A 13,052-nucleotide genomic window follows, 5' to 3' on the forward strand; every position below is an offset into this window, starting at 1 on the left:
CATAGTTTATAACATTGTCATTCATTGATAAATTCAAAAACTATTGAATTCATTATTCATGTATTGTTTATAATAACATTGTGTATAATAATATACCTTAGCATAAAAAAGATCATTAAGTTTCATAAAATTATTTATAGGAAATGAATCTGCCACTTATAAAAAAACAGCATCAACCCATTCTTGACAATTCTGGAAATATCCAACAATCTAAAGAAGAAAAGCCAGATGTTGATTTTTCAGTGCATATGTCAACAGAATGTCCTGAAAATCACAATCAAAATATAAAGGTAAAATAGTTATACTTTATGTATTTTTTCTGCATATATAAATAGCTTAACTGTACTATTTTTCTTTTAGAACACCATACTGTTGAATCAGATGAATAATTAGATAATTTTCCAGGAAAATGCTTAAGTGGTCACCTTCATGAAGTAGTTAAAAGTCCTGTATCCCACTCACAGGAGTGTTCCACAAACATGGGAACAGTCATGACTTCTGACTGTGGAAGTGGAAGTCTTCAGACTAAATCTGATTAGTTCCCAGAAATTCTCTAGCAACTGGCTAGCCCCTGGTCTGTCTGGCTTCCTTCTGTAAAGAGGGAAACATATAATTTTTGTTTGTTGCTTTGTTGAGTAATTTGGAAGATGACTTTAGATTATAGATATGAATGTGGAAAAGGAACAAAAGAAGCATACACGTGTAAGGTATGATACTTACGGTTTTGGAAAACAGGCCTCCTTCAGAATGATAATTTATACAGCTTAACTTAAGAAAGCAATTGTTACCTGGCTTTGGCTCCTGCCAGGATGGAGTGCCAGTGTTTTCCCACCATGACAAGATCTACTCAGAGAAAATCTTGAAAGATATGAATCTGTGCCGTCTCCTTTTAGAGTAGATTATTCTTCTGAGGCATTTAAAATGCTAACTGATTTAAAACAACTTTAAGAATGTGTTTCCCAAGCAAAGCTCTATCATATCAACCTATAGAATATTGAAGGTTAATTAATGTAAAAGATAAGTGTATTAAAAATTTAATGGTCTTCTTGAAGATGTTTCATAGCTGCTATTGCCAATAGCTGAATTTAAATAAATTGTATGAAAGCTTTTAAAAAGTGTTTAAAGAGTCAATATACTAATTTTCTAAACTTTAATTTTCCTATCTGATAGGAATAATATAATTAAGATAAATATAACTTTTGAATAACTTTTAATTTCTAACGTGATATATACTCTCAAAATTTTACTATCATTGTCCCCAAACTAGGTCTTAAATCATTAAAATTTACTGAACTAGTATTCTTAGTGAAAACTAGTATTCTTAGGGAAAAGAGAGGTATAACTTCTTAAAATTGACAATTATTTCAAAATGTAAATGTTGGCATTTTCTTAGTGGTAATTTTAAATGTTTGTAGGCTGGGGAAGAACATGAAAAAGAAAAGGAAGAAGTCACAGAGCAAGTAAAAGTGTCTGAAGAGGTTGAAAAACTCATTGGACAAGTGGAAACTTGGGAGGCAGAAACCAAGTCTGCTTTAGATCTTCTGAGAAATCAAGAAGATGTGAATCCTTCAGTGGAAGAATCTTTGCAGGTATCACTATAAAAGTATTACAAGATCAGCTTTCTTGGTTGTTGACTTAAGTATTAAGATAAAAAGTTCTAAAGTACATAGAAATAAACCTACTTGTTTGAATTTTCTTTATTGGAATTTTAAAAAATAGCAAAGATTGACATTTCTGGATCATTTACAGTGATTTTGCTTGAAGACAGAAGGCAGAAGACTACTACTAATATCTTATGAGACTAAGTTCTTGAACTAATTTCCTAGCTGTACAATGAAGATTAACATAGTCTCCTGTATCAGAAGTCAATGAGGAGATGAGTGAATTCAGTCTCAAATATCTCAGTGCAATGTGACTATAAGAAATTATATAATCCATGCTTTGCGAGCTCACCCACTGATGAAGCCCTTTCCTTTCATAGCCAATGCAAGGAGGGTGACTGATGTTAGAAGTGCATTCTCTCTTTATTCTCAGGCTGTCGACTCATTGAAAAGCAATGAGGCGAGAACTTAATATCATTAAGTTCTCCTGGGAAAGAAGTTACAATTGAGATTTTTACTGAGTTCCAGCTCAGCTGTAAAACATATGAAGCATGTCATAAATTATAAAATAGAAGGTTCCTGGAAGAACAGAGCATTTATATAATCCTTCCAAATCTATATTTGTAAAGGTTGTATAATTAGCATCTTCTGTTTTCCTTGTTTATGAGAATAATACTGTTTATGGCTTTGAAAATATTATGTAAACTTACCTGTGCCATCTGCTAGGGCTTCACTAATTTTACTTTTAATATGTATTTATTTGCTGTATCTGGAATTTTTTAGTGAAAGAAATGAAGGAAGCATTTACTATTTTAAAAATATTTTCAAAACAATTACAGTGATCCTCTTAAGAACAGTAAAAACACAATCCCGTTGGAATAGACTTTTTTTCAGGTTATTTTTAAAAAAAAAATTTAATTTTTATTTTCTCACATCTTTTTTGTACAATATTTGATTTCTCAGGTGTAATCCCCATAAATCTCCCATCACCACCTAACCTGTGAACCATCACCATAGGATCTCTAATATGTCTGCTAGTTTTGTCTTTTTTTTTCTCTAACCCTTTGTTTGGTTTCCCTATATTCCTGCTATAAGTGAAACTATCCAATATTTTTTGTTTTCCTTCTTACTTATTTCACTGAGCATAATTCCTCCCAGTTCCGTCCATGTAGCTGCAAATGCATGAGTTTATCTTTTTGACTGCTGAGTATTGTGTATATATTGTGTATATATACCACATCTTTTGGATAGACTCATCTGTTTTGGGGCATTTTGGTGGGTTTCCATATCTTAGCTATTGTGAATAGTGCTGTAATAAACATAGGAGTGCAGGTTTCCTTTCAAATTAATATTTTTGTGTCCTCAGAAACATCAATTCCAAAGAACACCTGCACCCCTATGTTTATAGCAGCACTATTTACAATAGCTAAGCTTTGGAAACAGCCCAAATGCCCAAAAATAGATGACTGGATCAAGAAGATGTGGTACATATATACCATGGAATATTACTCAGCATTCAAAAAAGATAAACACATGCAATTTGCAGCAACATGGATGGCGCTGGAAGGGATCATGCTCAGCAAAATAAGCCAGAAAGAAAAAGAAAAATACCGGATGGTCTCACTCATAGCAGGAATCTAGAAAACTTAAATAAGGGACCAGGAAAATGAATAACTATAAGAAAGTGAAAATCAAAATCAACAAAAAACTGTGAACCAGAGACACTTTTTGGGGGGTGGGGGGTGGGAGGGGAGGGATTGGGGTCAGAATGGGGGGGTTGCAATTATGTGGGGAATATAAAAATAAAATTTATTATTTAAATAAAAAAAATTTTGTGTCCTTTGGGTAGATGGAATAGACTTTTGTTAAGAAAGAATTAAGTGTGCTCTCTGTTGAATCAAGATATAAAGTAAGAAATGCAGCTTTCTGGGCAGCTCTGGTGATGTGCTCCCCTTTGTGTCTTTTAAAACAGTTGATTTTTTTACACTTTCTGCTTTTATATTCATAGAAAACTGTCTGTGAGGACATACACATAATTATCTTGATCCTGAATTGTACCCAGCTCCTGGCACATTTCCTGGCACATCATACACATAAAATGGGTATTTTTTAAATGAATGTGTGAATTATAGATTGAATGACAACAACAGGAAGGACAGGAAAAAAGAGAAACTTTTTCTTTACATGCTTTACCTTTCTTGGTTTGTCTTTTACTTGAATTTTTGTTACTTTTATAATTAAAAAGAAAACAAATTGAAATATAAATAAACATGCTAATTTTTGAACATTTAAATATTATAAAATATAAAAAGAAATATAATTCCCACAATTCTACTGCTCTAAGATAAATGACATCAATATTTACATAGCTGATATCACAAAATATAATTTCTCTTTTGTTATCTTCATGCCACCTTTGAGTTGTAACAAACTTTTTTTTTGCTAATTTGATAAATGAAAAGTGGTATGCATTATTTTTAAAATTTTTCTTATTTGATTACATATCAGATTGAACTTTTATTTATTGAAGCTATTTGTTGCTGTCTTTGTATATTCTGAATTTTCTTGGGGTTACCAGTATTTTTCTTAGTGAATTTATAAGCTCTTGGAATCATGACTCATGACTTATTTTCATTTGTGTGGCAAATATTTTTAACCAAGTTGTTGATTTTTGAGTTGTTTATTTCACATAGATTTTTATATCTATATAGTTCTTTGTTTTTCCCCACCCCTCACCCTGTATCTATGTAATCTTTTCTGTCATTACTCTGATGCCTACAAAACCCTCCACATCCAGAAAGCAGATTAATTTTCATGGATAATTTCTTCCTTTTGTGGTTTTATATTTTATATGTAACTTTCTGATCATCTGAAATTTATTTTTTGTATGTTGTATAAGGCATTATTCTAAAAAGATGATATTCCTGTAGCCATTTTCTCCAATAACATTATTGAATGCCCTTCCAGTTGGTTTGGTTTAGAACAACTTCATTTTAAGGTTAATGACCACTCCAACTTATTTTCTCTCAACTGGCATTTTATTACTTCTGGTCTTTATATGTAAGTGTCTACTGTATTAAAAAAATAGATAAGACTAGCAGCTCAGAATCTGATATATTAGTATAAAATTTCATAATTTTTAAAATAACAGTTTGAGTGCAAATATACCTCATTTTGTATAACATTTTTAATAATTTTCTGATGAAGTTAACATTGAACATATAATCAGAATGTGTATTCTGATATCACTTTAATTTGTTTTAATAGCACCTTATTGCCAAAGGCTCTATGTATGAAGAACTTGTATCTAGAACTGAAGATACTTTACACATGGATGTACAAAATATCTCAAGCCAGGAGTCCCTACAACATGTTCTCACTGCTGCACTACAGGCAAAGATTCAAGAAGCTAAAGAGAAAGTTCAGGTCTCTCTTCAATATTCCCTATTTAGTGAATTTATTTTATTTTTATTTATTTATTTATTTATTTTTTGTGGGACCTCGCCAGTGGCCGGGGATTGAACTGGTGCTGCAGAGGCTGCAGGCAGCCTCACAACCCAGCAGCGCTCAACCGCTACGCCACCAGGGGAGGCCCCTATTTAGTGAATTTGATCTTTAAAACCTAGTGGTCACTGGGTCAGGGGGGAGCATAGGAGGAGGGTTGCTGTGTTAGGAAATGTTCTGCAAAATACTGCTTTTGCATTAGTTTTTATTTCTTTATAATTCAGCACATAATGGAAAAGAGTAGTATAATAAATTACTCTTATGTCTAATGGAAAAATACAAGTTGCTATTCAAAAAATGTACTGAATTTACTGAAAAGTGGGGCCAAGAGTTGAGAATTTTCTTGTCTTCACAGATTAGTATGGTCAAATTGGATGCGGTGTTGAAGAATTCAACTGAGGTTTCACCAGACCTGGATGTCAGGCTGAAAGTAGAAGAATCACAGAAGGAACTTGAATCATACATTACAAGGGCTGAGCAGCTCCTTGGCCAAAGAGACAGCCAGAGTGAACTCATTTCAAAATATAAGGTAGTCTCATTTAACCATTAAATGTAGACTATTTATTATTAGCTGCCTATCCCATTTGAAATCAAGATGTTTCCATCATTGTAATGACACACCGAGTTAGGGTAACTTTTAAAAATATCCCATTTTATATGTTGTTCCTGGGGGCAATTAAAAATAATCATTCAGGGCCTCCCTGGTGGCACAAGGGGTTAAGCCTCAGCCCTGTGAAGCTATTGGCAGCTACTGCAGCATGAGTTCAATCCCTGGCCAGGGAGCTAACCAACATGGGACAGCAGACCTCTCCTGTCTCACCTGCTACTCCCCTCAGCAGTATATTTCGGTCAGTCTGCTTGTTCTCCTCCCCACTCTGTCTCTGGTGAATCTTCTCACTCCCCACACCTCTGGCCTACACCCCAGTTCTTCTATGCATAAATAAATTTAAAAAACAAACAAAAAAACCCTATTCTTTAAAAAAAAACATTCAAATGAAGATTTTTTTTTTAAATTCAGATTTTATTATAGACAGAATGGACATGATGATAACAGTGTAAAGAGCATGGTTGATTTCATGGCATTAAGCACAAGTTTAGTTTCTCTAATTTTTTTCAGTGGTAAAATGGTCATAAAAATTCAAGCCCTATTCACCTGCCAGATTTGCTATGAAGTTTTAAATGAAAATAAAGCATGTGAAAACACTTTAAACAGTTGAAATTCTCTGACTGTAAAGAAATATTTTTATTATCAAAATGTGCCATGATAAAAGTTATTTTTGGACACATGCTTATCAGTAGCTAAAGATCCGCCCACGTTCTGTCTATGCAGACAGTTTCAGGTTGATTTTTTTCATGGTCTGACTGGCAGCTTAAGATGCAGCCACAGCAGAGACTCACTGTTAATTAACACCTTGGGATGTGCTGGGGGTGAAGGAAAGTAAAACAAGGTCACTGTCCTCGGACAGGGGTAGAGTAGTCTGTTTTCATTCCTTCATTCAACCTTTAAAACATTTATTGACCATTTAAAATGAGTTAGTTAGGTGGTTTGGGGTTGTAAGGATGAGGTAAAGCTATAATCCCACACCCCAACTTCCAGTCTTTTTAGAAAATAAGCGCCCATGGGAACCTCTCTTTATGCCCCTTGTGGCCTCTTACTGTTTTGTGGGCCTCACCCCATTTTGGCTTTTTGGATTAGTAACCCCGTACTGGACCCTATTATCAGCCATTTCATCATTGCTTTTTCCATGATCTCAAAAGGCCTCACCTGCTGGATCCTATGCCACCGATTCTGACCAATTCCCTGTCTTTTCTTCCCCAAATTTTACTCCCAGGTTGCTGAGATTGTTGAACTGATTCACAGGTTGTTTTGAATAAATACTAGGCTGGATTGCAGAAGGACAGATATAGCCAGCTCAGGAAAGGGAGAAGGAAAAGAACAAATAGAGGCTCCAGTGCCCTTCTCTACCAGAGAGAAGAGAGAGAAGTGTCTGTTCTTACACCATTTTCTTCTCCCTGACCACCTTTTAAAATCTGAGGCCACACCGGGGAGGGAAGAACATAAGGGGCTGTGGTGATGGATCAGGGCTGCTATAGTGGTGGGGGGACTACAGGGGCTACACCTCAGGGGAGAAATCAATTACTGTCCAAAAATTAATGACAAGGTAAAAAAATAAACTAATTTTAAAAAATAAATAAAAAATAAAATCTAAGGCCAGGGGGTTTGTCTTTTTCTCTGACATTCAGTGAAATAGATTCCTTTTCACAACATTAGCAAAATCCTTACCCTGAGACCCACAAGATCCAGAGAAGCACGTGGGTTCTGGGAGCACTCCGCCAGCATGTGGGGTACAGTGTCTCCCTGGTCATACATTTAGTAACCACACCCCAGCCGGGCCTTAGGTCCCTTGGGGCTCAGTGCTAGATCTGCTTATCCAAGGGTCCATAATAAATACATAACGAGTGTATGAATGGACTTTCATCCTGCTTAACTTGCCTTTTCCCCCAGAATTATTCATCTTTTTGTCTCCTGCAGATTTTTTGCCTCTGTCACAGGTTTAAACTATTTTCTGTTCTGATATTTGCTGATCATAAGCCAGGTTTCTGCCCTCATAGACTAGTGCAGGTAATAGTAGGAGCAGGTAGTGTGAGGTGAGGCACAAACACATTCCTAGTAGGCAGTTCCCACCACCCTGCTCTGCTGCTTCTCCCCTGGGGCAGAACTGCCCACCAGCCTCGTTCTGGGCAAAACTTTGCAGTTGATAAGATCTGTAGGGTAAATAAAAAGTATCAGGCTTTTCTGTCCTCCCACCATTAGGATTGATGATGGATCCCTGCCGTCCTGAATGCATGCCTGATGGCGGGCACCTGGAGTAGGGCGTGGACATGCGTAGATGGGATTCACCTGGGCTGAGACTGGGCTTATAAGGGTGGTGTCACAGGGACGCCAGCAGAGCTGAGAACCACAGAAGAAGCAGAGAGAATGAGAGTGGAAGAGAGTGAAAGAGAAGTTAGAGGCCACAAGAAAATGCCATAGAGCCCAGATAGAGTGAAGACTTGCTGGGGGCTGGGAGGCCTGCCAGCCTCCCGGCCCCCCAGCACCTCTGCCTGCCATGTGCCTGGTAAATCCCAAAAAAAGCCTGAAAAGCCACCAAAGGCTCCAGGACTTCTCCTTTACCCTGTCTGCTCGGGTCATAGAGATCCTGCTCCATGCCCTTCTGCCCCTTACAAGATCATATTACCTTCTTGCAGCATAAAAATGCTTATGCACTATGTTCAGTATTTGCCTTGTTAACCTTACTATAGATTGTCTTATTGTAACATTAATTTCTAATACATGCTGGTATGCTTTTCATACTGTATTGCTTATGAAATATGGCTGTCTGCTTAATTCTTAAGAACTTTAGAGGGAACATTTCCAGTGGCCTATAATCCTACAAAATAAGCCTTTATTTGTCAAAGGGGTTTCAAAATCATTTTGAATATTGTATCATTTTGAATATATTATCTGGACCTCAAATGTGTAATAATTACATTTAAATACTATTTTCAATTCTTTTCCAAAGATTTCAAGGGATGCAAAAAGGATATGAACCTTAATTTAGAAAGAGAAGTCTTTCCAAAATCTTTAGATAGTCACAGATAGCCCCTTCATAGTTCTACCTGTTAAAGAACTACTGAAATTAGCTTTGAGGATTTGGCAGTAGAATGGAACTTCCATGTTCTTGTTTGTACTTTTTCACTTAGGAAGCAATAGCAATTTTTAATACTAAAAGTCTGACCAAGTATTTAAAAGCTGTTGAAGAACTGAAAAATAATGAAACCACGGATGTAAAACTGACTTTGGACGCACAGAGCAGAGATGTCTGTGCCAAATGGGAGGTAAGGATGTGCATGTGTGTTGGGGCTTACGCTTATAGATCTGATCCTGGGCCTGTCTGTCATCAGAGGCATTGCTGGCGGTCTCCCCGTCTACTGTGTGTTCAAGAGCAGCTGGTCCCTGCAGACTGTGGTCCCCAGGCCTGGTATCAGCTGGCTCTGTGATCATCAGTGACAACACTGTTCAGAGATTAGAGGGCAGTTGCAGGGGGTCAAAGGGAGAGTCCAAAGGTTTTCGTTCCCTCCTCCCTTGAGCAGTCTCTGGGGCTATCTCCCTGGCTGTGGGTTCCATGGGTCCCGCTTCTGATGACTGACCTTCCTGTCTGGGTGAGAACAGCTTCCAGCCAGCGTTAACCTCTGGATTGTTTTACAGCCTTCCCTTGGCTTTCTCTGGTTTCCCCCCACTTATATAACCAATTCCCCGAACTTAATTTCTTCTGCCTTAAATGTTACTGCTTTCTGCTTTCCTGGTTGGATCCTGACTGAGATAATACCTTGACACTTATGCACAGTTTCATGGTGAAATACAGGTATAGGCATTGGTGGCAGGCAGCTCTGGACTCAGCAGCTGGGACCCTAGGCAAGTTGCTCAGCTTATAGGAGGTTTTCTGATAAAATGGGAGTAACCCCAATGACTTGGCAACATTGTTATAGCACCTGCCATAGTGATTGTGATCACTAAATGGTAATTAGTATTAAATATGTTTGTGAATGTGTGTGTGTGTCTGAGTGTGGAGAGAGAAAAATAAGGTATGCAGGTATGTCTGACTATGTGGAGAGAGAAAATAAGATAATGTAATTGAATTTCTACTGTTACAGGTCCTTTTAAAGCACATTTTAAAATAAACATTTTATTTTAGAAAAAGAAATATTGCAAAGATAGTAGAGACAGTTCCAGTATATCCCATGCCTGGCTCTCCTAGTATTGACATCTTACATTAATATATATATATATATATATAGCGCTTTTGTCTCAGTCAGTGGTCAGATATTGATGCATTATCAGCCAAAGTTTATTCTTTATTTGTATCTTCAGTTTCTCCTAATGTCCTTTGTCTATGCCAGAATCCCATCAGCACACACATTATATGTTTTGCCTCCATAGATTGCGATAGGTGTTTTGTAGCTATTTTCTCCCAGGCTGCACCTTGTCTTTTGATTCTCTCTAATAGTGTCTTTCACAACTAAAAACACATGTTTAGTTGTTAGAAAGAAAATAATATGAGTCTGGTATATTTTAAAGGACAGACACACAAGAATGAATCAAACTTGCATTCAAGCTCTGCTCCCATCCTTTGTTGCAACAAATATTTTCATTGTGTTTTTAATCAGCACTTTTTTCAATATATTCTGTTCCCATGGTTAATGTGTGCCTTTGTTTTCCCTGTAGGCTCTTCATCATGAAATGTCTTTGTATATTCAACAACTAAAAATAGATATTCAAAAAGAAAAACTTACTGACAGCATTTCAAAACTGGAAAGACAAATAAATAAGGAGAAGAAACTAATCCGCAGAGGCAGGACCAAGGGTCTCATCAAGGAACATGAGGTAACCTGTTCCCATTTAAATTTTGTTGTCATTTGGAGTTTATTCCTCAATGATTGTGTATGGTCCTTAGTTTACGGTTGAATCTGCTTTGGAATCTGCTGCCGCCTCGAGTCCCCTGGGAATTATCTCTTATGCAGTTCACTTAACTAGAGCCTGTGCTTCTTGCTTTGTAGAAATGAGAAAAACTCAGCACTGAATTAATATTTTATGATTTCCCTTAATATGTCTCAGTGGCCCTTCTCTTTAAGACTGGCTACATGTCGCCTGTTGTGACATTCCCTCAGTTGCTTTGGTGATGATATGGTGTCCCCAGAAGAGCAACTTTTGTGAGAGATAACAAATCAGATATAAACGCTCTGGGGCAAATCTAAGAACCTCTTTTTGGTCCTTAGCCTATTTGTTTGTCTCTAGGTACTTGACAGCATTAACCCCTCTTTATTTCTTTTAAACTTTCTACTGCTGTGCCTCTCTCAGTATCAATCTCTCTTGCTTTTCCTTCTTTTATTTTTTTGCAGGAAGGAGGTTTCTTTTTAGTGCCCTTCATAAATTTCCTTTTTGCTATGTTAATGTTTTTAGTTTTGGGGTCCCCATTTTTGGCTTATTTCTTGCTTCCTCTGGGTGGTTCTGTGCCCTCTGGGGTTTTAACTGTCCTCTCTGCAATGCTAATGCCTAAATCTTCATCTCCAGCTGAGCCCTTTCCCTTGAGTGACAGCTTCTATTTCTAACTGACTCATAGATATCACCACTGTGCTTCAGAGAACTCATTAATAAGCACGTCTAAAACCAAACCATGTCTCCTCTCAGACTTTCCTCCCTCTTACGTATTCTGGTTGGGAAAGGCATTGCAGTCTCCAGCTGCCTTCCCCCCTCCAAGCCCTTCCTTCCTTGGTGGCTTTAATGGAGTTGGAAGCCAAGTTCCATCTGTCACTCTTCAGAACAGCTGCTGCTTTTTCTTCCTTTCCATCGGTGTTTTTACTTCCCTTAGCCCAGGCTACTTTCTTGGTGTGACCAAGGTTGCTTGTCTTCTAGACCCATCACCAGAGTTTCCTTTTTAGCCACATATTTTAAAATTAAATTAATAATTATGTTTACTGAGATAATGGTTTACAACACTGTATATGCTTTAGGGGTAAAGGTTTATGCCTCTACAAATTTAGGTGTCATACTAGGAGCCACGAATCTTATGTCTCTGGCTCACCATTACTTCCAGCACATCTCTAGACCCTTTGAGGGCTCCTCAGTCCTTCCCAGTCTGGATCCCGGATACTCCATCAGCTTCCCTTTCCTTTGCCAGCCCTTAAGCCACAATGGACTGTCTGTTCTTTCACATACTCTGGGCTCTTCCTCTTGTGGTTGTTCCTCCTGCTAGGAATGACTCCTTTTGCATGGAGCACCTGGATCGTTCTTTCTGTAGCCAACGCAGGTGGGCCCCCAGGTGCAGTAGGCTTTCTCTGATTCCTTAAGGCAAGTAACGGCTCTGTCACAATACTCCTCATGCTCTATGCTCATTATTTGTGTGACTGCTTAAGGGAGGGAAAAGTTTCCCTTGACCCTCATAGGGTCTCTGGCTGGGTCTGACAAGACAGATAAGCAGGAGAAAAGCATATAAGTTTTTTTGCATATTTACATGTACATGAGAATCTCACAAGAAGTCAAGTGGGCCTCACAAGACAAAGTAAGTGACGAGAACAGGAAGCTTTTATGCCTTTTAAACAAACAATAAATGTGTGAAGAATCACAAGACACAGGGGTTTAGGTTAGGAATAGTAAATGGTGAAAACATAACTAGGAGGAGAAGTTGGTTTCAGGGGTTTATTTGCAGGTTCTTTTGGTGCTCTCTCAGGGCTAACATCTGTCTCTAGTAAAAGGAGACTTGATTTTCTGCCTTTTGGCAGAAAAGGGGGAAGTTTTCCTTTCCTGTGTTTGTTCTTTTCTTTATTTTTATTGTGGTAACATGGGTTTATTTAGGTTTTAGTATGCAGTCTTAAATCAAAATCTGTGTGTATGTATATTTTAATTGCCTTACCTCAAAATAATTTTGATATCAAAGGCATGTTTTGGGGGTGACATTTTCTGGTTTCCTTTCTCCCATAATTGGACTACGATGACTCCGTTTAGGACTGACTTCCTCATTGAGTCTCTCTAGCAGCCATTACTATGCCGGGCACACAGTGGACGGCCTGTAAAAGAATGTGTTGTGCGTGTCTCACATGTCTGTTAAGCCTGTAATCCTTATAGACTAATCATGTAAACTCATTTGCAACACATTTCCTGCTTTCTCGTCTCCATTAGGCCTGCTTTTCTGAGGAAGGCAGTCTGTCCCAGCTTGATCACCACGTGGCGCTCCTGCGGGAGCTGTGTGAGGAGCTGACGTCACGGGACAGTCAGCAAGAAGTGAGGCGGGTGCTCAGGGACTATGAACAAAGGGTAGCAAGACTACGCAAGTGCGCCCTGGAGGTTCACATGACACTGCAGTCCACAGTGGGAGGCCCGTCGAGGAACAAGTGCGTGCGTCCTAAAAA

General features: G+C 37.9%; 1 protein-coding gene across 1 annotated transcript in view; it reads left to right on the top strand.

Moving 5' to 3' along the window:
* Positions 1–13,052, top strand: part of SYNE2 (spectrin repeat containing nuclear envelope protein 2) — a gene marked incomplete at both ends in the record, with an annotated part of 255,875 nt that overhangs the window by 55,813 nt on the left and 187,010 nt on the right. The window contains 7 exons of the mRNA XM_084241092.1: positions 141–290; positions 1,416–1,589; positions 4,869–5,027; positions 5,461–5,634; positions 8,850–8,984; positions 10,372–10,530; positions 12,823–13,034. Coding sequence (XP_084097218.1) covers positions 141–290; positions 1,416–1,589; positions 4,869–5,027; positions 5,461–5,634; positions 8,850–8,984; positions 10,372–10,530; positions 12,823–13,034 — 1,163 coding nt within the window. The remainder of the gene's footprint in view (positions 1–140; positions 291–1,415; positions 1,590–4,868; positions 5,028–5,460; positions 5,635–8,849; positions 8,985–10,371; positions 10,531–12,822; positions 13,035–13,052) is intronic.

Source organism: Talpa europaea, assembly GCF_964194135.1.
Source record: "Talpa europaea genome assembly, chromosome: 8".
NCBI lineage: Eukaryota > Metazoa > Chordata > Mammalia > Eulipotyphla > Talpidae > Talpa > Talpa europaea.